This window comes from Sipha flava, unplaced genomic scaffold, assembly GCF_003268045.1.
Source record: "Sipha flava isolate LNK unplaced genomic scaffold, YSA_version1 43_pilon_pilon, whole genome shotgun sequence".
NCBI lineage: Eukaryota > Metazoa > Arthropoda > Insecta > Hemiptera > Aphididae > Sipha > Sipha flava.
The window spans coordinates 1,292,925-1,315,555 of NW_020273171.1; the positions used below are offsets into that span (position 1 = coordinate 1,292,925).

The 22,631-nt window shown below is 35.0% G+C and overlaps 3 protein-coding genes across 6 annotated transcripts; all 3 read right to left on the minus strand.

Annotated features, from left to right (window-relative positions):
* Positions 1-253: 253 nt before the first annotated feature.
* Positions 254-3,218, minus strand: LOC112689325. Of its 4 annotated transcripts, none has more exons than XM_025562976.1 (4): positions 2,736-3,218; positions 2,191-2,338; positions 1,949-2,113; positions 254-1,384 (listed from the first exon to the last, which is right to left on the minus strand). In XM_025562976.1, exons 2-4 carry the CDS (start codon positions 2,264-2,266, stop codon positions 1,017-1,019), a joined length of 609 nt encoding a protein of 202 aa, XP_025418761.1. In that variant the 5' UTR covers positions 2,267-2,338; positions 2,736-3,218; the 3' UTR covers positions 254-1,016. The 4 variants fall into 4 exon arrangements, with proteins under 4 accessions (XP_025418761.1, XP_025418759.1, XP_025418760.1 ...); XM_025562974.1 differs by having other exon boundaries at positions 2,732-3,218; XM_025562975.1 differs by having other exon boundaries at positions 2,702-3,218.
* Positions 3,219-10,134: 6,916 nt separating this feature from the next.
* LOC112689384 (acyl-CoA-binding protein homolog) lies at positions 10,135-14,545 on the minus strand. Its single transcript, XM_025563075.1, has 3 exons — positions 14,398-14,545; positions 11,763-11,877; positions 10,135-10,493 (listed from the first exon to the last, which is right to left on the minus strand). The coding sequence occupies exons 1-3, from the start codon at positions 14,413-14,415 to the stop codon at positions 10,357-10,359; spliced, it is 270 nt and encodes an 89-aa protein (XP_025418860.1). The 5' UTR covers positions 14,416-14,545; the 3' UTR covers positions 10,135-10,356.
* Positions 14,546-21,162: 6,617 nt separating this feature from the next.
* LOC112689401 lies at positions 21,163-22,248 on the minus strand. The gene is made up of 2 exons (XM_025563095.1): positions 22,024-22,248; positions 21,163-21,639 (listed from the first exon to the last, which is right to left on the minus strand). The coding sequence occupies exons 1-2, from the start codon at positions 22,246-22,248 to the stop codon at positions 21,163-21,165; spliced, it is 702 nt and encodes a 233-aa protein (XP_025418880.1).
* Positions 22,249-22,631: the final 383 nt, after the last annotated feature.

A 22,631-nucleotide genomic window follows, 5' to 3' on the forward strand; every position in this document is an offset into this window, starting at 1 on the left:
GAGATTTTCATGTGCGTACAAAGTATTCTACGTATTGTTTTATCCAACGGATTAAGTGGGAAACATTCGGATTGTATCACCCTTTTCCATTACCACACCCTGTATCAATGAACCTGTTTGAAATCGATGTTTTTAGGTTTAGTTCGGCGTTTTTTAACCGACCGTTTTTTAACCTCTAGTATTTTCATAAAGAATTTTTACATATACATAAATAGAAGTATTTCAATAAAAAACTTTATTAAAATTAGTGTTCTGATTAATTCGTACAATAAATTATACTATATTATTATACAATTATAAAATGGATATATATAAAGACTGCTCACCATAACGGTTAGCAGTAAGTTGTCTGTCCATGGAGATGACCTTATACATAACCCAGGTACAGGATGAAAACAACCCTACGCCGTTGTTAAAGTAATGAAAAGGAGAAGAAAAAATATATTTTAATAATAATATATTTTTTATAAAAAAAAATAGTGTTATTTTTAATTTAAAGGACCACACAACACAAAAATATGTTTTTTTTTATTTGAAGGAATGTTCAATTTTAAAAATAATGATATAGGTTTTACGTTTCTAACTCACATTATTCAATAAGTAATGAGCAATTGAAAAAATACGCGTGACGTCAATGGGCCCTACTCATTGTAGTTGCCTATCTTATACGTGTAAAGTTCCTCGCTTCACACAACGATTTACCAACCTAAACATTTTATTTTAGAAATTTTTAGGTTGGTAAATCGTTGTGTGAAACGAGGAACTTTTACACGTATAAGATAGGCAATTACAATGAGTAGGGCCCAGTGACGTCACGCGGCTATTTTAAAATTCTTAATATCTCTTAAACTTTTTTCAAATCGGAATTTCACCAAATCATAGCCATAGCAATAGAATTTTAACATTTGAAAACAATTTAAAGAATTTTTTTTACCTATGTTGTGAGCTCCTCTAATAATAACAACATTCGTTTATCTACAACTAGAACATGACTAAATTATTTCTTCCATCTCCTTCTAAGTAATGTATTGCGATTTATTCGGTTCGGACATGGACACCTTCAGATAACCATCGCTATTTGCTTGAAACGTGTACATAACCATCGTAGTCTTGTTGTTACACACAACCCTGAACACGCAGGTGCAAGAAGTCGCCAAATCGGTCTGTTCAATCGTATTACCGCTGTTGGAGTAGTCGCAGTACCCTTGCAACAAATTCACGTCCACGGGACCGTTAGTGATCATGTTCTTCTGGTACTGACGGCACACTTCTGAGCACACCTTCCGGCCTCTTTCCGAAAACCGTATGTTCGATGCCGTGTTTGCTTGCAAAGTAATCAATATCTCGCAAGTGTTTATCGACTTGCTCGTCGGAAATAAGGAACCTATATGTTTTAATGGAGATCGTGTTAAAAAAATACGTTTATTGTAGCCGTCAAAGTACAAATTAATCGCAGTCAAATATAAATTGTTTATTGTTCAGTAAACGAGTCCGAAAACCCCAGCGTTTAATAATTGGGTCCCCAAGACCTTTATTTGGTCTGAATAGGTCCCAGTGTTTTACGGAGTACTACATTAGTTGGGTCCCATGATTTTACAAGACTCTACTTAGAAATGAGTACATACAAAAATATATGGGTCCATACAAAAAAAAAAAAACTAAACTTCCCTTCTCACGAGATCCGGATTTCGGATGTACGCTTCACCGTCATTTAATTTGCGCAGTGGCACTACTCAAGAACAGACAAGCTGTGGACGAAGCCGTGGGGAGGCGGTGACTTATAAACATTAATCGGAATCCAACTCGAATACACCCGAAATACCACATCACCACTGCGTGTACTTATTTGAACGATGTACGGGGCATTATATTCTTACAAAGTGTGCACGCTTGATAACAATATCTATTACACCAGATAAATTATAATGAGCTTTATTATATACGTTACCCAATACTTCCAAAGGATTTCGGAACAAACCGGTTCCGCCAGTTGGATATACCATCGTGGTATCCGAATTATCAAGACTTTCCGAGGGTTTGTTAGTTCTAGGTGCATCTGTGCATCGTTCCACATTATCGATGGAGGGCAATTGCACTGTGGGCTCGGTGATAGCTACGATACAAACAATTCTATATTGTATCTACCAGTGAAGACGTCTTGTAAAATAATTGTTACTAATTAATACGTACGTATTGGTCGGCACCAGACGACCGAATATAGTTGAATCTTCAGAACAGTCACAACAATCAAGGAAAAGGAAAACATCTTATAGACTTTAATGAATCCAAAAGATATAATATTTATTTATTTATTTTTCCGTAAGACAAATCTTAGAATCTGAAATAAATGTTCAAATGGTCTACTTTTATTTTGTACCATCAGGCTCCTACGTAAAGGCGGTTGGCCTCAAATGGTAAAGCGTATGTCCTTACAATTACCCAGAGACAATAAAATATTTACATTTATGTATGTGCGGGTGACCAATAATATTAAAAATAAAAATACAATTAATGAATGGCCGGTGTTGGGCCTACAACACTTTAATAATAATAATAAAGAAAAATTATTATACAGAATAGAAAAAAAAAGAATGGGCGCCCTCGTCTATCATAAACACACAAATGTAAATTAATAAAATACAAGTAATACGAGATAAAAGAAAAATAGAACAAATATATACATATGTAGTAATCTATTCACATAAAAGTTGATAAAAAGGTAAAACATCACCAACTGCAGGAGAGCCAACTGCACAGCATGGACCGGCGGCACACAATTTCGGTCACACTGGGACCGACCAACAGCAAGCACGCACGACGGCGAAAGGGCCGACCAACAGCAAACACGCACGACGGCGAAAGAGCCGACCAGCAGCAAACACGCACGAAGGTGAAAGGGCCGACCAGCAGCAAACAGGCACGACGGCAACGGACCGACCGGCGGCAAAGCACACACGACGGTGTAAAAAATAACGCACCGAACAACGCGCACACACGACGCAGAGCGACAAAAAAAATATTATCGTCCACAGCGGACACTCACGCGTCGGCGAAAACCGCGGTCACGCAACGATACGTACTGTGTGAGAGTTCAAGTACGACGAAAAACGCGACAGGCCCGGTACGGCTCGATGGTCAAAATTGCGATAACGCAGGGCAGAGCGGGGAGGGTGGTACAAACAATAGAATTTTCTAGAACAAAATAGTTTGTTATCTTTTGAACATATTTAGTTTATTTAATTTGCATTGAAACACCTAATTTTTGTTGCCGTAGTATCTTGTTATTTATTATTATTTAACGGCTTGTATTTCAGCCAGTATACTCGTATTAAATAAAGTTCTGTTTAATACAATGATTTTAACTCTCTGTACTATGAATATGCCATTTCTGTTCTGGGTCTTGACATATATCAAACATTTGACCAAGTTTTTTACACTAGGTTTTCATTGTAAACTTCGGAAGTGTCTTCATTCAGCACTTTTTCTATTTATAAAATCACATCTAGAAAATCTTCATTTTCAAATACGGCATGGTTCAGTTTTTTCAGATGTATCTACAATAAATCCTGGTGTCCCACAGGGAGGTATACTTTCTCCCATATTATTTAACTGGCGACCAGCCACGGCTCCGTGCGGATATTATCTGGGTTTGCAATAAAATTAATTCGTAGAAATTTGTGATCATCGGGTCGAAGTGGTAGCAAGCTCCTAGCTAAGTGATACACTTGCCCTTGAATTTTAAATTTAGGCATAAAATCATGCTCTACGGCTTGCTTGCTTTTGAAAGATGTAATTTAAATGCGTCATTGTAATGGCGTGTATTGCACATGAATTTTTTGAATTTCCGTCTTCCTTTTTTTTTTTTTTTTCATGATTTATGAATTTCACGTGGCTTCTTTATTTTATTTTTCATGTCTATCGTCCTCAGACTGCACGTTTTTCTATACAATTAGTTTTTTTTTATCGTATAAAAATTACTAGTGTATCGAAAAAAAAGAAATTATTTTGCAAATTTTTTGTTATTTATACCAATACCAATACGAGTATACATACACAGTGTGTCGGAAAAGTTTCCGAAATCTCTCTCCAGGACCTGTACAAGTGATACAATCTATCAAACAAAACTGGTACTATGTAGCTACATTTATCAGTAGTATGTGTACAAAATTCCGTTCAGTATTTAACGAGCTAAGACGTATTCGAGGAACGCGTATTGATGTCGCATGTACAGATCGCGAAACGGAGGAAAAATTCGAACAACGTTCCGCAGTTAAATTTGGTGTTGGACTCAAAAAAAATTTTTAACCTAACCTAGACACCCCCTCCCCACACAGTTGCGCCCGTACTTGACGGTATGGTTGTCCACGGTCGCATAATCCTTACATGCACGAGAACTTATCCGGAACGTGACCGCTGTGGAAAACCAAGGATTACCGTTGCGACGGGGGAAAAACGTCGAGGTCGACTTTATAAGATTGTACTCGATTTCTATACGTGCAGTGCGCTCTGACGGCCGACGGTCCACGTGAACTCGGCCAAACGGTGCCGACCGGTAGATGGCTTTCTCGTTACTCACGAAATCGTTTCGCATTTTCGGCCTCTACCCATCAAATTCATTTTAATGTTCCGTACGCGCACACGAAATTGTGTATAGTTTTTTAAACACTTCAACACCCGAAAATTCGATTTGGAAATTAATTGTCCTACATCAGAAATCGTAATGTAGGTACAATCTTAACAATTTATATTATTCTTTTACGATTTGATAATTTTCACGTGATACGTACTGGACGCGATGTAAATAACCTATCCTGCGACGTTATACTTGGTTGAGTATTTTGAATTACAATCACACGATGTTTTTGTATTTTTTATACATTTTTTCGTTATTGCGAAGTGTTTCGACGAGGAGATAGTGTGGACGAGAAGATTTGCATGGTCAACGGTATTATTGTGAAATATTTTTCGACGAACGGACGCGACAGCCTCTCCGTCGTCTTTAGAACGTACCGTCAAGCGAAATGTTGCATTTGCACCAGGGAGACCGTGTAAGGAGTCGGAAGTAAATGGTTGGAAAAACTTAAGATCCTGTGAACCAATAATTTGTCGGTGTTCCCCAAAGTTGAATGCCGCAGGACATAACGGTTCGTGGACCCCAGGGTTTGTATCGGAATGCATAGTTGTATGTGTATGACCTGTGCACGATTACTTATTATGACTGCCGTCTCGTGGACAACTAGAGCAAGAAATCGGATTACATTTACGGGGCAGTACATTCAGTCGGTTTATTACCGCCGGAGAAAAATACAATTACTGACTACCTACCGAGTGTGTGCGCACTATTCAGATTATCCCGTTATTCGGGGTCCCTAAGCTATTCACCAAACCTAAGCACCGTGTTCGGTGCATTCGAAAAAAAGCCCACTATGCAAACTCTTAACGGGAGCATTTGAATCCAAAATCGATCCCGTACATGATTTTGAAACACGTATCATTGGGCATTTATATCCGTTTTCTGTACAAGCCACTTGCACTACTATCGTGCAACACATCTGACACACGATAAAAAAAATACACATTTCAATCAGATAATCGTTGCTGACACACGTAAACAGATTTAATTGGTCGAATTGAAAACGATGAACTTAAAGACTTATTTTCTTTTAAAAAATTACTACTCGGACGTTTAGATTTATCCGTATATAGTTTTAGATCGTATAGTTTACGTTGTTCGGTATCACATAATGTATCCACAGCATTCTTAACAGCTCGTAGAGATAAAAATAAAAATCCGTACCCAAGTGAAATATTACACTTGAAATGTAATTCCTAACCAACGAATAATTTTCCTGAACCGGGATCTGGATTTTTATCTGGGTGCAATGATAACGTTAATTTTCTATAAGCTTTTTTTTTTTTTATTTCAGCATAAAAATCAACACCTAACATTGACTATTTTTCACTCTAAAAACACAATGAATCGTAATATATTAGGTATAATTTTTAGTAAATTATATTAATTTATACGATGCAGTATCCAAAAAACGAAAGCGACACGTGCAAGACGCAACGAACGCGATTGCGCAAAGGTTCGCGTCGAAAACGAACAAACCCTGCCGTCGGTAGATACCAGCAGGGATGGATAATGGTAATAACAAGAGGACAATATTTCTTTTAGTTAGGCCTTTTTACAAAAAACCATTTTTTTTTTCAGATTTAGTTATTTGTAATAAATATTAATTAAAATAAGTTAAATTTATTTTTATGTTGTCAGTGCCGGATCAATAAATTTTCCACATGGCGGCAGATTTTAAAATTCCGCGCTTCAACCCCCTCCACAAAACAAAATATATATATATATATGTGTGTGTGTACAACAAGTCACAACATAGTTAAGATTGTTTAATCAATTTATATTTATAAACATATTGTAACACCGATAGTTTTTAAATTTATAGACCCTAGTAGATACTAAATATAAATATTTGAATACAAATTTATTCAATATAAAACATTTACAACTATTTTTTAGCTTTCTGTGCAGCAAACTTTTTAATAATATCATTCCAACCTATACTTTTTAGGATATATTTACAATAGATATTAGAGACAACTATAATATATTTTCATTAGATAATTATGTTTTCTGGTAGTTCTTAACTCTTTTTAAAACTGAGAAGGATCTTTCTCCGCTATCATTTGAACATGATATAAATATAAAAAGTTTTAAAGCTATTTCCACAATAGGAAATGAATCGTTTAACTTTGATACTGTTAATACATCAAGAAAACTGTGCATAGATAATTTTTCATCTTCTGAAAAATACTTCATTATTGTTTTAAATTGTATAATCTCATTTTCAAGTTTCGGTTATAAATACTATAAGCTAATTAATAATAATATGGTTATACCCTTAATATGCTAAACGCCCACATACGAAATAACTCGGCTGTTTAATATAATATAAAATAACTATTATAATTATAATATTATATAAAATTGTTATTAATAATTTTTCCTAAAAACTAATATATACATTAGAAAATTTCAAAACTTTTGTTGACGCCGTCAAAAAATTGCCGCTCCAAAAATTTTACCGCTCAGGGCAATTGCCCCCTTTACCCCCCTTAACCTGGAACTATATGTTGTTGAAAATCATAATAACATTTTATTTTTTTTAACATATTTATTTCATGCCTTTTTATATGGAATAAAAATTGGCAGTTTATTGTGGCCCCTTTCAACTTTTGGCAAGGGGCTATAGCCTATAATAAAGGTAAAACTTTTGCATTTTTTTTTAAGAATTTCGTTAGTTTTAACTTGTATATTTCCACGTTTTAGCTTAGTAACTATAACCTAAGTAACTTAGTGTCCAATTTAAAAGTAGTTTATTAATTTACGTTCTCGATGCATATTGATCGCCTTCAGTGTCCATCAAGTCAAACTTTTCAAATGTCGGTATTTTGTTTTTAATCGTAATAAATGTTTTTTTCGACGGTATTTTTTAGATCATTGATTATTGTTTTCGCGTTCTCGCGAGAATCAGATTAGAATTTTTTTTTTACGAAACGCGGTTTACCGATATAAATGTACGCCTACTGGAACGCAAACACGATCGTCTTTACCGCCATTATCGACATTGAACCGGTGTTACACGTTTACACCTGTTCGTGCACCGGTTTACGTCGAACTACGTTTTCCTTTCGTAGCCTGATCGATGTTTGTTTTTTTTTTTGGAAATTTAGACGAACGAAAACAGTTTGGTTATGGTAAAAACAAATAATACGTAGCCTACTTTTATATGTTTCGTGATCATATGTCAAGCAACGCGATTTCTACAAACATCGGTACACATACGTACATTTCAACCGAACCGAACCGGTCCTCGAACCACAATCGTACACGCGCATAGACCTACTTCGACCGAAACGCATAATTTTGTAATATGGCCATAGTCGGAAGATTTTACGCAGACTTTTTGCTTCGTCACAGCCATCATATATGTACAAACGGTTATGATCTGCTCCGTGATGTATTAACAACGTTAAACTCAAACGCGTACATCTGTTGTGGTGTTGGACAACAGGTCAAGTCATGACAACGACTAGTGACAAATCTGTTCACGCTCGACCGGTGATAAACATCGACACGATTTCCGAACGAAAACAATAATAACGATCGCTCGGCAGTTTAAGACTTTTAAAACATTTGCCACGGAGTAAATCTGTTTCGTATACACGCGTGCTGTGTAAATATTTTAGTATCGAATATTACGATTAATAACGGTATTTTTTTAGTGTTATAATATTATAGAAAAGAAATAGTTTACATTAAAAGAGAAATCACGAAAAAATAATAACGTGACGGTAATTATTAAAAATTCAAACTAATTAAGATAATTTTATGCTAAAGTTGGAGAATGCTAATTTATTCGAATGCTTTAATATCGCGTATTACTTTGAAGTCTCTGTCACTTTGCTTAATGTCGTACATGTTACGCTATGGGTTTAAATTATATTGCAATATTAATAACGCGTAAAATTAATAACCACCGTTATTAAAATGTATATTATTTCATCAATTTACCGTCACACGTTAGAACTAACAAGTGCAAACTTTACATAAATAAATACTTGTTACAAGTGTTGAAATATTTTACGTACACAGTGAGAATGTTATTAAAACAAATTTAAAATTTTGAAATTCTCACTCTCATTTCAGGAAAATTAAAATATTTACTCTATTTACTCTGTGTGCAGTGCATGCATGCTTAATTAAAAGTTGTAGAAAGCATGAAACAATAAATTATTTCAAATAAGCCGAACAAGTAATTAAATTTGATCGAAGAACTTGATTAAATTTTATATCGGTAAAAACTTAATATCCAAACGATATTTCTTTCGTACGCCGGTGTGCACCAACTGATTAATTATGTAGTGATCACGGGAAATTGTCAAAGAATATCTGAATTTAATATGCTTGTAAAAATCGTTTCTCGACGTGCTTGATTCATCGGGTTACACTTAAAAATATAATACAGTTGACAAACGACTGACGATAATACTAAAATGAAAATAAAATAAAATCATTACATTTAAACGAAAACCTGATGATAATAGGTTTAGAAATCTTGATAGGACTTATCCGAATGGCTTGATATAATTTTACATTACTGTAACCATCAGATAGTGTTCTTTATTTCTTTTTTTCGTAAAAACTGATGTATAAAAGCTTGAATTCAATGAATCTGATTTATTAGTACAAACTGAAACCTATGAAGTTATGTGCCTTATGTATTGAGCTACATCATGAAATAAAAAATGATCGCCTGGAGTAAATAAATATAAATATAAATATTATATATATACACCTTTAAAATAGTATGTATTTATATCCTAACTATTTATTTACATAGAAGTTACCCCGAAAATGAGTATACGTTGTTAAACAGAATGAATACAATTCTCGAGACAGTATATAACGTTATACATATAGTATTGGATTTAAATTACATTTTTTTTTTTTTTATATATATATAAGTAGGTACTTACATTTTAATATAACTTACTTGATTTTTAAAATAAAAAATCAATATAAAGTGTCTTTAATGACAAAAAATAAAACTTAGCGAAATATTCCTAATTTTAATAACATTATATCTGGTTGTGTTACAATGTATAAGTTTACGAGTTTTCTAGAAACAAAAACAAAATATAATTGTTTCAATTAAACATTTTTAGTATCCATAAAACAATTGTAGTAGTTATTATTATTATTATTTTTAATAGTTTTTCCGCAATGAAAATTAATTACCTATAAACTTATTAAACTTATTAAAATTAAAAACTGTACTATTCTGAATTTTAATCGGTGTATATTATGTGCATGGGATCATTTATTTAATTCAAACCGTTTATATGAGTATGATTATACTCCTGTGTATATTATGTTAGTTTATACAATAATTATTTATCAATAAATAAATATTAAAATATTAGTATAATCAAATTATATTATGTATAATTTAAATTTTCATTGATATTTTAGAGTTCATAAATATTTCCAATTTGTTTTTTTTATTTTTATAAGTACTTTAATTTGCATTGTAATAAGGTTAAAAATGACCGAATGGCTTAAATAAAAAAAATGAATTAAAAATTTAAACTCTTTTGTTAAATAATACAACGATATACTTAAAACTCGTATTATGCTCGTATACATAGGTACGTTTTTTATATACATGTGTGAACATTTATTTCGTTTGACCTTATCAACTTGTCCTTATTTTTAACATACTAATATAATATATAAGAAACCTTTCGTTATAAATATAATCTTATACATTCTTGCGAATATTAATCTCTGTATTTTCCAACGTATTCTTCAACTTTTGCGATGTACTTCTCTTGGCATTCTTCCTTGGAAGTGCCCTTCAAATTGGTCCAGTATTCCCATTTTTTTTTGCCTTTCAAGTCGAACATGCCGGGTTTTCCTAGAAAATGAATACAATTTATTACTGATCGGTCGGTCGTTTCGATCACGACCTCGTCTACTCGTCGGACGCGTTTGTTACGGGTGCACATGCAACGTGTGTAACAACTGTATCGAGTTCGTGAACTCTGCGCGGCCATACGATAGATCGAGACAGTAATTTGATGGGGCATTTCTTTCGTCAAACTTCGACCGTCGGGTCCCAGAAAACGGATCTCGCCAGTGGCGTAGCAAAAGTATGGCGAACTGTGCCTACGCAAGGGCGCAAAATTGTACAAAAGTCGTATTTTTATCCTACAGTTAAATCGACATTTTTCCGTTATACTTTTTGAAATACGTAGATGTTGTCTAAATAGACAACTAATTCAACTACGTGTGAATGTAATGATGAAAGTATGAAAGTAGGGTATTTATGTAAAAAATTTCATATGAAGAAATTATCGATGAATATGCAGTCATAAAGCATGAATGGTAAATTTTCAAAGTTTAAAATGAACACTGTAATAATAACTTTTAAGTATAAATTGTATACTTAAAGAAATTATTAAGATTAAAGATTAAAAAAAATATCATGACATCAAACTTTTAATCGGTTAGAAAGGTAACTTTTTCTAAGTTTGCCAGGGGTACTAGCCAGTCTTCCAACGCCACTGGAACTCGCGTTTCCGTTTTTTTCGCACGAAAAATGTGCAGACGAACAGTTGGATGACAACCTAGTACGAACCGATTGGAAAATATCGACGGTCCGGTGATTGCGCGAAATTGCCGTAGGTGCATATTTGTTCACGTTGGTATGACGCAAGACCGGCGTGTGTACGTTCGTTACATTCGAAATGTCAAAAGTCAAATAAGAGAACGTCAGATGCGAGGATCTGACGAATGCTCATAACTAATAATAGTAATGTCTGTGGTTAGGGCTATGGGGGTGCGGTACCCTCCCCCTACGATCAATCTATTTACACGGTCGGCGATCGTCAACAAATGAAGTAAAATTAGTGTTGTGGAATATCGTTTTAGAAAGTAGTCGGAAAATTTGTACATTTATAACCCACTCCTAAGGTAAGTTATGTTTTATTCGTTTACATAAGAATTAAATTTCAAGTAATAAATTATTAATGGATTAGACATTTTTGTGTCTTAATATATATTATATGACTACATCAAAGGACCCTCCCCCCCCCAGAAAAAATTCTAAAAACCACCACTGTGCGTATGCATATATCTACTCCACTGTGATGATATTAAGTAAAAACATTGATGCCAAACCAACCGGTGTCATTGTCCCCGACCGTTGCTTGTTTGTACAACGCGTAAAGTTCCAACAGTTCGACGTCGGTCGGTCTCTTCGTGAGCGATTTCACTTCCTCGGCGGCCGCCTCGAAACGCTGAAAACAAACAAAAATCCCCGTTCGCTGTATCATCGTGTCACGTATTACGTACATCAGGAATAGGACACATAACATGCACGGTAACGATAAATCATAATATTGTTATTGTTGTTATTATTAACGGCTGTGCCGAAATGGTTTTTTTTATTATTTTTCTATTACGCACGAACCAATCGTGACGATGACCGTACATCGTAATCATCATCATCATTACGCATGTTTTTGTACAAATAGAAAGCGATGACCCGAGTGCGCGGCTTGCGCGTGTACGCGGATGCGGAAGAAATCTTCGGTGGCCTGTAACGAACGCGCTACGTATGCATACGAAACATACGCTCTGTATATACGCTCCGGTACGTGCGCGAATAGGCCGTTTGCTCGTACATTTGACCGTTCAGGTACAGACGGAAACGGTTAGCCTCGACCAGGTTCTTACGTATACTTGCTGACCTCCATCGTGCGCAGTTGCTGGACGACGCGTATCTCTTACGCGTATCTTTTACGCGTATCTCTTCGTGTGCGCATTTATATTCGAAACGTTCAACCTAACCTAGGGTTACGCGTCCGAAAACTCGAATGTTTTATCAAAAATGCGTGCTTCTCACTCGAGGAATTACACACCGTTTTCGACGCCATTTCGTGTGCACGTAAAAAACGAGAAAGAAAATGCAATAATAACACGACGGGTGTAGTACATAGCTGCAAAATCAGTAAAATGTTAGTGGATTTATCGTTTATGTTACCACCGTTATGCGCGTGCACGCGTCTTCAAAGCTAATACATGATAATTACGATTATCTCGTACGGTTAAACGTAACATCGTGTTCCATCAGTATTTTTAACCATATACTGTGATCCGTTTAGAAAATAACACCGCACGTACTTGCGTTACTAGTACTGTATTTCGACAAAACGCAATAACTTGTCGAGTAATTATACGTGCAATATTTACCCGTTCACGGAGTTAGATCCATCGAGATACGCACGGTCAGTGTACCTGGTACACGGCAGTTAATTTCAATGCGAAAGTTAAAACTGCAGTTATTTTATTTTTCTTTAGAAACGCATGATAATGTACCGTAATGCTTACCGATACGATACAATGCTTTTTTTTTGTAAAATGTTATCCAACAGCTAAACTCAACTGGCGTGTAGTTAAGTACAAGTGTTGAAGTGTACAACTGTGGACCGGAAGAGAAACCTCATAATTATAGTCGCATAGAAATTTTAGACGGCCCGTGGAGTGTTCAACATCGAAATGTTCAAGTGTACGTGATCGTATCAGAAAAATGTGTGTATATATTTTGTAGTTTTAATGTAATGAAATCATAGGAAACCGATTATGATTAATGTATTCCCGCATTGATTTTGCAATGTTACCGAAAGCAATGCAGTCAAATATTATAAATGTTGATCCTACATTAGTTATAACTAAAAATCATTAATTTATTTCTAAATAACATGTTGAAAAAGAAATTTAGGTTTTATTTTCGTATTACAACGACCTTTTTGTACTGTAACGGTATGCGCCTAACCATTCATATATTTTCAAAAAATTGAATGTATAATTAAATAATTAAATAATCATAATAATCAGTATGCATTAAATATAAGAATAAGTCATAAGTACTAAAGATAAAATATGACACGTACACGTACACACATACACGCGCACACACATGCGACATTAAATATAAGGAGCAAAATTTGCGAACACAGGGTAGACGTGTTCTTATTGTCATTTTATATGGATGATAAAAGGCGAGTGTAAAAGACTACGCATATTATCTATGTAAAAGGACACAATAAATTGTAAACATTTTATAATAATGTATTAATGTGTGTATAAGTAATTTAAATAAAATTAATAAAAATGAGTTAAAAAAAGAAAGTTATTGTTATTTTAAAATATAATTTAGTTACCTTTTTCCATACCTAAAGAGTCAACTACGGTTTTCAAGAGGCAGGCCGATTCAATCGTTGAAGAGGTAATATTGTTTATGTATGATATAATAAATGATGATTTAAAAAAAACATATAAATTAATACAATGCTTTAATTGTAAATCATTACAGTACATCACTGTAAAATATCGACCGTGCGAGTAAACCCTAGTCAGTTTTCATAAAATCTTATTCCGCGCAAAGTTTGTCAACAGAACTATCTTCTTCGGAAAAAAAGCACGTTCCCGCGGATCATTGATCTTATAACGTCGAGAACGTTTGACACGAGTTTACGGACCATTCACCGTTGGCGGCTCTCAGCGAAAATAATAACGTCGGTGTGCGAGGAAACGATGTGTTGAGATTTAACGCGCGTGCACGTGAAAATATCAAAATTGGATTTTGCACCTAACGTTTTTGCGCGATGCATACGTGTACTGCGCGTAAAAAATGAAAAATCAATAAACGGAACAAATGATTCATAAAAAAAAAAAAAATCACAACGTGCTCGACGGTACGTTGCGTACGGCCGACACTGTGATGTTAAATCTTAAAAATGAGTCAAACAAGTTACCTCTTGCAACGTAGTCATGTTGAGTCGGTTGTGTTTGGCCGTGGACGTACGCGACGCGCGGATGAAAATCGACTGTGTCGCGAGTTCTGTGCAACCGGAGTAGGACGTCGGACGAAACGAAAACTGGTTTGCAGCCGATGTGCTTGGCCCGTACTATTTATACGCGCGTACGGACGCACGCACGCGCTCAAAACAGCGCATCGGTGGACAACATTTTTACCGCGTCACGACGACGATTTCGAGTCGCACAACAAGAGCGTGTGATGCCTAAAAAAAAAAAAAAAAACGTATATAAAACGTGCCTAGAAATTGTTTTTTTTTTTTTTTATGGGGGGTGATGGGTTTAATAATTTTCACTTGACGAGGGAATACAACAGTCGACGTACATCTGTGATCTTATCCGCAGCCGCGATCGCTTATACGATGAAATAACCTCGGTGGAAGTTCATGAAATTTATCTTCAATTTTATTGCATTCTTAAATATTTGTTAAAAATTCGTGGTGGAAGGGGTTGTGACCGCCCTCCTTCTGCGCGCCCCTGTCCGACGTTGGCGGTGTACTTCGTGGGTTCGGGTAGGATAGTTGTTGTGCGAAGGGAACGCGATGAGTTTTATCTCTTTACCACACCACCAGGGGCGTATTTTAGGGGGGACGAAGAGGGTGATCGTCCCCCTCTCTGAACTCGTATTTAAGGAATCGATCATATGTGAGATACACATTTTAAATTTTTTTAATGTAGATCATTTTATAACGATACTTAGTGTCCATACTTAGTGAAAAATCAAATAAAATACAAGCGTAACTTTCAAAACACAGACAGGTGTTAAAAAAGAACTACACAGAAGTCGATTCTAAGTAAATCCGGCATTAGTTAAAAAAAAAAAAAAAAACACAAATATTAAGGATTCACCTGATTTAAATATTACCAATAATTTTACTTGTGAATTTTAGGACTGAATTAAAGAAAAACCTTGAGTCGTCTCCCACCTAGAAAAAAGTCTTAATATGCCCGTGCAAACCACACACTACCCCCACCGTGTTCCGTTGACGATTTCCTCGTGATCGTAAGCAAAGGGCTCCGTTAGCGGGCGCGTACAAACGGACGAGGACGACGAGAAATGGAAAAATATGTTGGAAACCGACGAAAGTTCGTATGTGTATATTCTAATGGGGGAGGAGGGTACACTACGTCGGTGTGAGGGTTTTTAACTGGAGGGAACGGGAAAAGTGTACCGTTCAAAACGTTATGAAACGAATAGATCCGGCGCACGGTCGTGTTAAACCGATATTTGCTATTTAAATTTTAAATTACAGATGGATCGATTTAGCGTTGTTGAGTGCAGGCTATTACCATAATGTTTACGAATTTCAGCGAACACATTATGTAACAATATAACCGTTTTGAATGTGAGGTCGGTAATAACGTGCGACCGCAAAAAGTTTGTATCGATCGAAAACGAAAATATTAACCAATGACCAGGAAAGCAGTATATGTTCGTTTATATCTACCTTACAACCGGGTTTAATCAATTCCTGGTTTTTTCCCGTAATATTTCGTTTGTACGATATGCCGTACAATGTAGACGAAAACAATGGAATGGTATATAACCTATACTGATCGCCGTGCATGTATTGCGCACTAAACACGCGTCATCATTATGTATGCACATATTTATATTATGTATTTACATTATTTTAACCACCGACTTGGCGACTATAATAAAAGATCAGTGATAAATATGCTCACAGGAAACAGCGATCTTTTGATCCATTTTCCGAAAAGTTGACACACCACAGCCGTAATTTAAAGTAATTAATATACGTAGACTATATAATCATATACACTCGAACCGTAGGTCGGTTAGTGTGCATTCATGATTAACTTATACATGGATTTACGTGTACGCCATAGTACGAGCAGTTTTAACGATAGGTTCGTTTTGTTTGCTAAAAAACCGTTTTTTGTGTAGCTTCGCGTTTGTGTGTTCAATCTGTGCTCGTGGAAAATTAAACCGAAAAAAATAAATAAATTCACGATAATTGCATGGAGTTTACTGTATTATGATATTATTTCTAACGATTGTAAATATAATATAATCAAAGTTTACTATACAATTTTTTTTTTTTTTTTTTTGTTTAAAACGAAAAAATAACAATACAATTTAGTATCAGTAAAACATTATTGTTCGTAATACTGGTCTGGATTTAGAAAATCCGAATTATTCAAATTTGTCATATCCGGATTTAGGAAATCCGGATTATTCAGTTTTGCTGTTCGATCACTGGAATTTTCAATCGATAATTGTAAGAAAACTTGTCCGTGTATTTACATCGACAACTATTATTGTTGTATCATTCCTACATTGTATTGTAATATAAATTTAAATCATCTTCAGAAAAGCTTATTCAATAATCATACAAAAGTTATGTAGTTAAAATAAGTTAGTTGAATATTCAGTCATGCTGTCACTGAAAATCATAGAAGTATAACATAAATTCAACAATTTAATACATTTTTATTTTGCTAACTAATAAAAAATTATAAAAATTGTTGTAATCGTGATAAAATACTAATAAGTTTAACTGGAAATTAAAAATAATTATACAAATAAGTTATATAAAAAGCAAATTTACAAATCCAAATAATCCAGATACTTCGGTAAATCCAGATAAGAATTTGATTAAAATCTGGATTTGAATATCTGGATACTCGTACAAGTAATATTTTCAGATTTCATGCCCACCCTTAATTTGAAGTATTATGTATACATGTTTCAAGGCAGACAAGTATATTATCACAAATATTAAGTTTATAATACTAATATTAGTTATCAAAGATACCTCGACAAGACCGTGGTTTCTGTTTACGTCTGATATTTATATTTTTTTTATGTAGATTGATAGTATAGATTGGTGTAACTGTAATATAAAACCAATTTTCTTACGAGTTTAATATGAATATAGTATTGGATATTACAAATCTATGAACAATTTGTCTGCAATATATAAATTATAAATATAATTTATCATGAAATTCTATCACTGGATAGATTCTTCGATCAAGACTGAAATTCGTAACATTACTTTCACATTAATTATTCTGAAGGTAAAAATATATTTACAGTTTGTATAAATAAATGTATAAATTAAAAAAATAATAGGTAATAATAAAATATATCCTTTATATTATTTGATTATATATATATACACTTTTATTAATAAACAATAAAATAACAGAATCACATTTAGGGAGCATATAACTTTCTGATTTTTATGTACACCACAATTATGAATCTAAAACAAAATCTGAGTTCGGTTTACCTCAAGAATAAAGTATACCTAAAGAAACGGCCAGGATAGTTTAATTTCATTTCGTCATCACCGTTTTTCTGATTCCGACAGAAATAAAATAATAATATTGTATTTAAAAAAAATACTGTGATTGAAATTTGGATAAGGATAACAATTGCAAACTTTCTGACGTATCTCAAAGTTATACTGAAAATAACAAATTGTTGACCATAGGCCAAAGACATATACTTTTGTTAATACAAGCCGTAAAGATAGAATAAATTTTTAGGTTATATACCTACTGTTAGCTAGGATGACCAACTTAGTTTCTGATTTATTGAGTAATTACGGCCATTTACATATTAAATAATAGTGAAGCTGTTCGTTATTTGTTTAAAAAAAAATTGTCAAAAATGTTAAATAACAATTCTCTATTTTTTTTTAAAAAAATATAAAAAAAAAGTTTTTAATTATTCTTGAGGTCAGTATTTAGGAGTTTAAAATTTAACACATAACAACAATTAAATATTTAATTAATATTAGTAATTTGTTTGTAGTAAAAGTGGTTTTTCTTGTGTAATTCACCTTGTATGCCAAAAAAAATAAATTTAAACTCATGAAAAAAATTATTTAATTATTTAAAAACATATTGCTATTCATTTTTATTTATTTATTCTTTGATATTATTAAAATATTTTTATGTAAATAATGAAGTAAGAAATAGATTAACCATAATTACCATACCAGCTATGGTATGCTTCAATGTAAACGAGTAAATTATATAAGCGCTAATCGGTGACCTAAAATAATGTTGTGATGTATGAAACTCATCCCTCAACTAATTTTAATATAAATGTATTCGATAGAAATCCATGTGATGACACGTAAATCGCCAAAATGTGTTTATTTATTAATTTCCTCGGTCGGAAAGATTATCAATTATGCCACCTTATTTATTTATTGGTCGATATTCATCAACTCATTTACTCTATTTTTCATGTAGTTATTTTATTATTGTTAAATTTCTTTTTCTTTTTATTATGGTATAAAAACATATTAGGTATAAAGAATTTATAATAGCCATAAAAAATATATCACGTAAAAAATAATTAATGAATTATCTTTATTCTAAATATTATATATTTATAGTTTAATGGTTTGAGATTTATTTAAGAAACTTACATTAAAATGTTTTTAAAAGTATAAGTTATAAATAAATAGATGTAGATAAATTATATTATAATGTTCATTATGAATTGCATTTTTGTTTATCTGAAACTACAAGTATACAACGGGGCATTAAATAAAATTTAAAATGTATTTATTAATTTATTATATTCAATATGAAAAATAGAAAAAATATATAAGAGATATTCCTTGCACCAATCTACCCCATATTAGAAAATAGCTCTGAATGGGTTTATCTATAGGTATGCTCCAATAGATACCATTATGTAGTACATTTTGTATTTTTTCGTCAGTCTTTAACAATTATAAAAAAAAAAAAAAAAAACTGTTGAGAAATTAGTGTTATAACCTCGTCAAAAAACCAACTACACGATATTTCCTATCAGAAAACTTATATGCTCATTAACACAGGCACAACAGAAAAAATAGTGCGAGACAAATTACTAAGTGATGCCGAGTTCGAATCTCGGTTAGAGTTGCGTTTTCTTCGTTTTTCCCAATGATTCGAAAAACGGTCGATAAATTTAAAAAATAATCGGTGGGGGGGATCAGTAGTAGGTATTTCCTATGATTCGTGAAGATTGGAACAATGATTTTAGTCGAAGTCCGTGTGCACCACGGACGGGAAAAAATAGAGAAAAAAGAAAACGAATAAAAAAAATTCTAGTTCGACTCAGGACCTGGTATGTTAACAAGTGGAAATCCAACTGGCGCGCGCAAGGTTTATTATCGAAAGCTTATCGCTGTGTGTTCGAGGATAAAAAGTGATAAAATTAAACGATTGTTATTTCAACGAGACCCGTGTACGGGTTAATGTTTGTTTATTTTTTTATTTTGTTTTTTTTTTATCAATAATCATACTTCACAGCTGGTTCGACACGTGTATCGCTGGAACGCTGTGCGACAACGTCCCGATCGAGGGCGCGCACAGGGCCGGCAACGCGCTCAACGTCACAACGGGGCCACGGGCGGTGCCGCGTCGTCCGCCGCTGCTCTTTTCACGTCCCCGTCCGTCCGTCTGGAAAATGCTTCGGCGTACACGGGCCGCTCGCGGCACAGCGCCTGGGCCAGCCGCGGTTGGTCGCGCAGGGCGTCCGCGATCACGTCGACCAACGCGACGGTCTGGCGTTCAACGGTGGCCGCGGCGTGCGGCCGCTGGACGTCGGACCACGCGTACACGGCCACGCTGCCGCCGGTGTCGGTCGCGCACAGGTGTTTGCCGTCCGCCGAGAACTCTACGCCGGTGAACTTGCGCTCGGAACGCCGCGACTTGTACACCGACTGCGGTTCGAGCACCGACGCGCCGATGTCCCAAACGTGTACGCAACCCTCTGCCGTGTCCGTAACGCCCGGAAAACCCCACACACCGGATTATTAATCACAGCTTTCGCAGCTTAAATAGAAGCCTAATTTTTAAAATTTTTTCGGGAAGGGGTAGGGTGATTAATCTTTTTCAAAACGACCATGGCTTATGTGCAATAAAGCGGTATGATACGTACAATTCTCTTATGGTAGGGAAGAATTCGTTGCTCTTGTAGTTTTTATGTCAACATCAAACGTCTATATTTATAAATCTTCGGAAGAAATAATTGACGAACACTACATTTTTAAACACGTTGAAATATTTCGAAACTCTCTCCGTCTATTTGTACGTCACTGTACACCGTATACCTTTATTCGTGGTTACTACAATACGATCTTGGGTGTGATGGGTAGGTGGCTTACACACCGTAACGTTTCGCGTGACAACGGTACTACCGAATGGCCAACGAAAACATCCCGACCGCGAAAAAAGTCGGTGAGAGATCGCATCTACCTACGGATTGTACTCTTTCGGCGAAGACCGCTTTCTATCATCGATATAAGTTGTTCACATTTTTAGTCAATCAATCCCTTTAGAAATAATGTAGAACATGCAACCGGCTAGGACCAATGATCGTTAAAATATTTTTAAGGGTCGAACTGCACACGTGGGCTCAAGAAAAATGTTTGAAAAAATCTCATTTGTTCTTAAATCATAAATAATAAATTATGTTTGTTGAAAAAGAAAAATCTAATATTAAACTGTATTTTTAATGACTTATAATTTGATTCAAGATATAATTAGAAGAAAATAATTTTAGTATTTTAGTAAACCGCTCGAAATACGTGTCGATCGATTGGCCAATTACGAAACCATTGAATTAATTACCGAGGTATGAAATCTTCTATGACCTATGTGCGATTCGACCGTTTTGATTTCGTTAGGAATTCGAGTGTTTCGTTCGCGAATACTCGATGGATTGTTTAAACTTTACCGTTTACAGACACTATGATGGTAGAATTCGTACGACTCCAGATGGCTTTTTCGATCGGCGTGTCGGCGAGCAAGGTGATCACCGGTTCCGTGAAAAAATCACCGACCCAAATTTTAATCGTGAAGTCATCTCCAGTGGTCAGAAACACGTCCCACGAGTATGGTGACTTCTCTAGCGATTTGATTATTCCGAAATGCGCTTTGGTTCTCGTCGTGTACTTGTATTTCGTCGGATTCTCGTACAGGCACGAGTACACCCACCCGTCCGCGGTGCCCACCACGTATGTATTCTGGTTGAGCCCGATCATTTTTGTCACGCTGCAAATCGATTTCTTCCTCAACAAACCGGAGTCCTGGTCCGTCGGCACGGAAATCTCGTCATCGAACAGTTCCATGATGGTTTTCTCCGTGAACACATTGTTCGACTGACGGTAGCACACGACACATCCGTTCAAACTGCATTTCAACTACAATGAAAACAGTAATGCGTGCAAATATCGAAACCAGCCGGCACGTCGACGATCACAACGACGCGTGTCATGTTCATCGAATGTGATATAAAACTACAAAACTATGACTATTTTCCGTTGGAGTTTAAAAAACAATATTTCAAGAACTTTTGCAAAATAATTATGATTGCAACACACGTGTACATTGATTTTTAACCACCGAACTGACGAATGCGCACACAAATGTGTACACGAAAAAACGGAACGAATACGAATGAATATAAGAATAAATTATTGCCGAGGGTCAACGTGAATCGCCTACTCGTGGGGTGTTCCGCGAGTTGACCTTTTGTGATTTTAACGGTGACGAATAACCCTCGTATTTGGCGTCCACGCACTCACTAAGAATTCGCATTGGTCGTCGGTCTCGGCGTATTTGTCGTCGGTTCGCATGGTCCAGAATATGTCCACGACGTTGACGGGTTTGAGCGACGGTTGATTGCACAGTCGAGCGACGATTTCGAGGCTCTTACTGGAAACGTCGACGATCAAAAGGTCCCCGTAGTCGAACCCGACCGCCAGATAACTCGGCTCTTCGACGGAAAACTTTAAACACGTAATGGTCATCTCGCCGAATTCGTAGAATCTGAGTGTACAAGTCCGACGATCGGTATTAGATTGAGGCTACAACTTACTTGCTCACTATTTTTACAACTCTTTTTCGCACACAAAAATGCAATTCATTTGAGCGCAGTTTACGGACAATACGAACATTTTTTTAGAGGAATTGAACCACTTGCAGGGTGTATAATAATATACACCCTACTCGTGGTTAAATTGTATGCGCATAACATGAGTATATCTCCAAATTTTCAAATTGATCGTTACTGATGGTGGGAAATTATTTTACTCGTACAACATTTTCCTTTGCCCTTTATAAGTCTTGGGACTTTCTTTCTAATCATATTCTAGTGTCATATATTGGTGGCTTTAAAAATGTTTTTTGAGCT

Bases quoted from the DNA above. Each gene is read 5' to 3' on its own strand.
- LOC112689384 (XM_025563075.1), bottom strand. The intron at 10,494-11,762 runs GTTGGTTTGGCA...TTCATTTTCTAG, and splicing joins GGTCGGGGACAATGACACCG to GAAAACCCGGCATGTTCGAC.
- LOC112689325 (XM_025562976.1), bottom strand. From the start codon at position 2,266: ATGTTTTCCTTTTCCTTGATTGTTGTGACTGTTCTGAAGATTCAACTA. The intron at 2,114-2,190 runs GTACGTATTAAT...TTTGTATCGTAG, and splicing joins CGTCTGGTGCCGACCAATAC to CTATCACCGAGCCCACAGTG. The intron at 1,385-1,948 runs GTAACGTATATA...TAAAACATATAG, and splicing joins AAATCCTTTGGAAGTATTGG to GTTCCTTATTTCCGACGAGC.
- LOC112689401 (XM_025563095.1), bottom strand. From the start codon at position 22,248: ATGACCATTACGTGTTTAAAGTTTTCCGTCGAAGAGCCGAGTTATCTG. The intron at 21,640-22,023 runs GTGAGTGCGTGG...TTTTCATTGTAG, and splicing joins ACGACCAATGCGAATTCTTA to TTGAAATGCAGTTTGAACGG.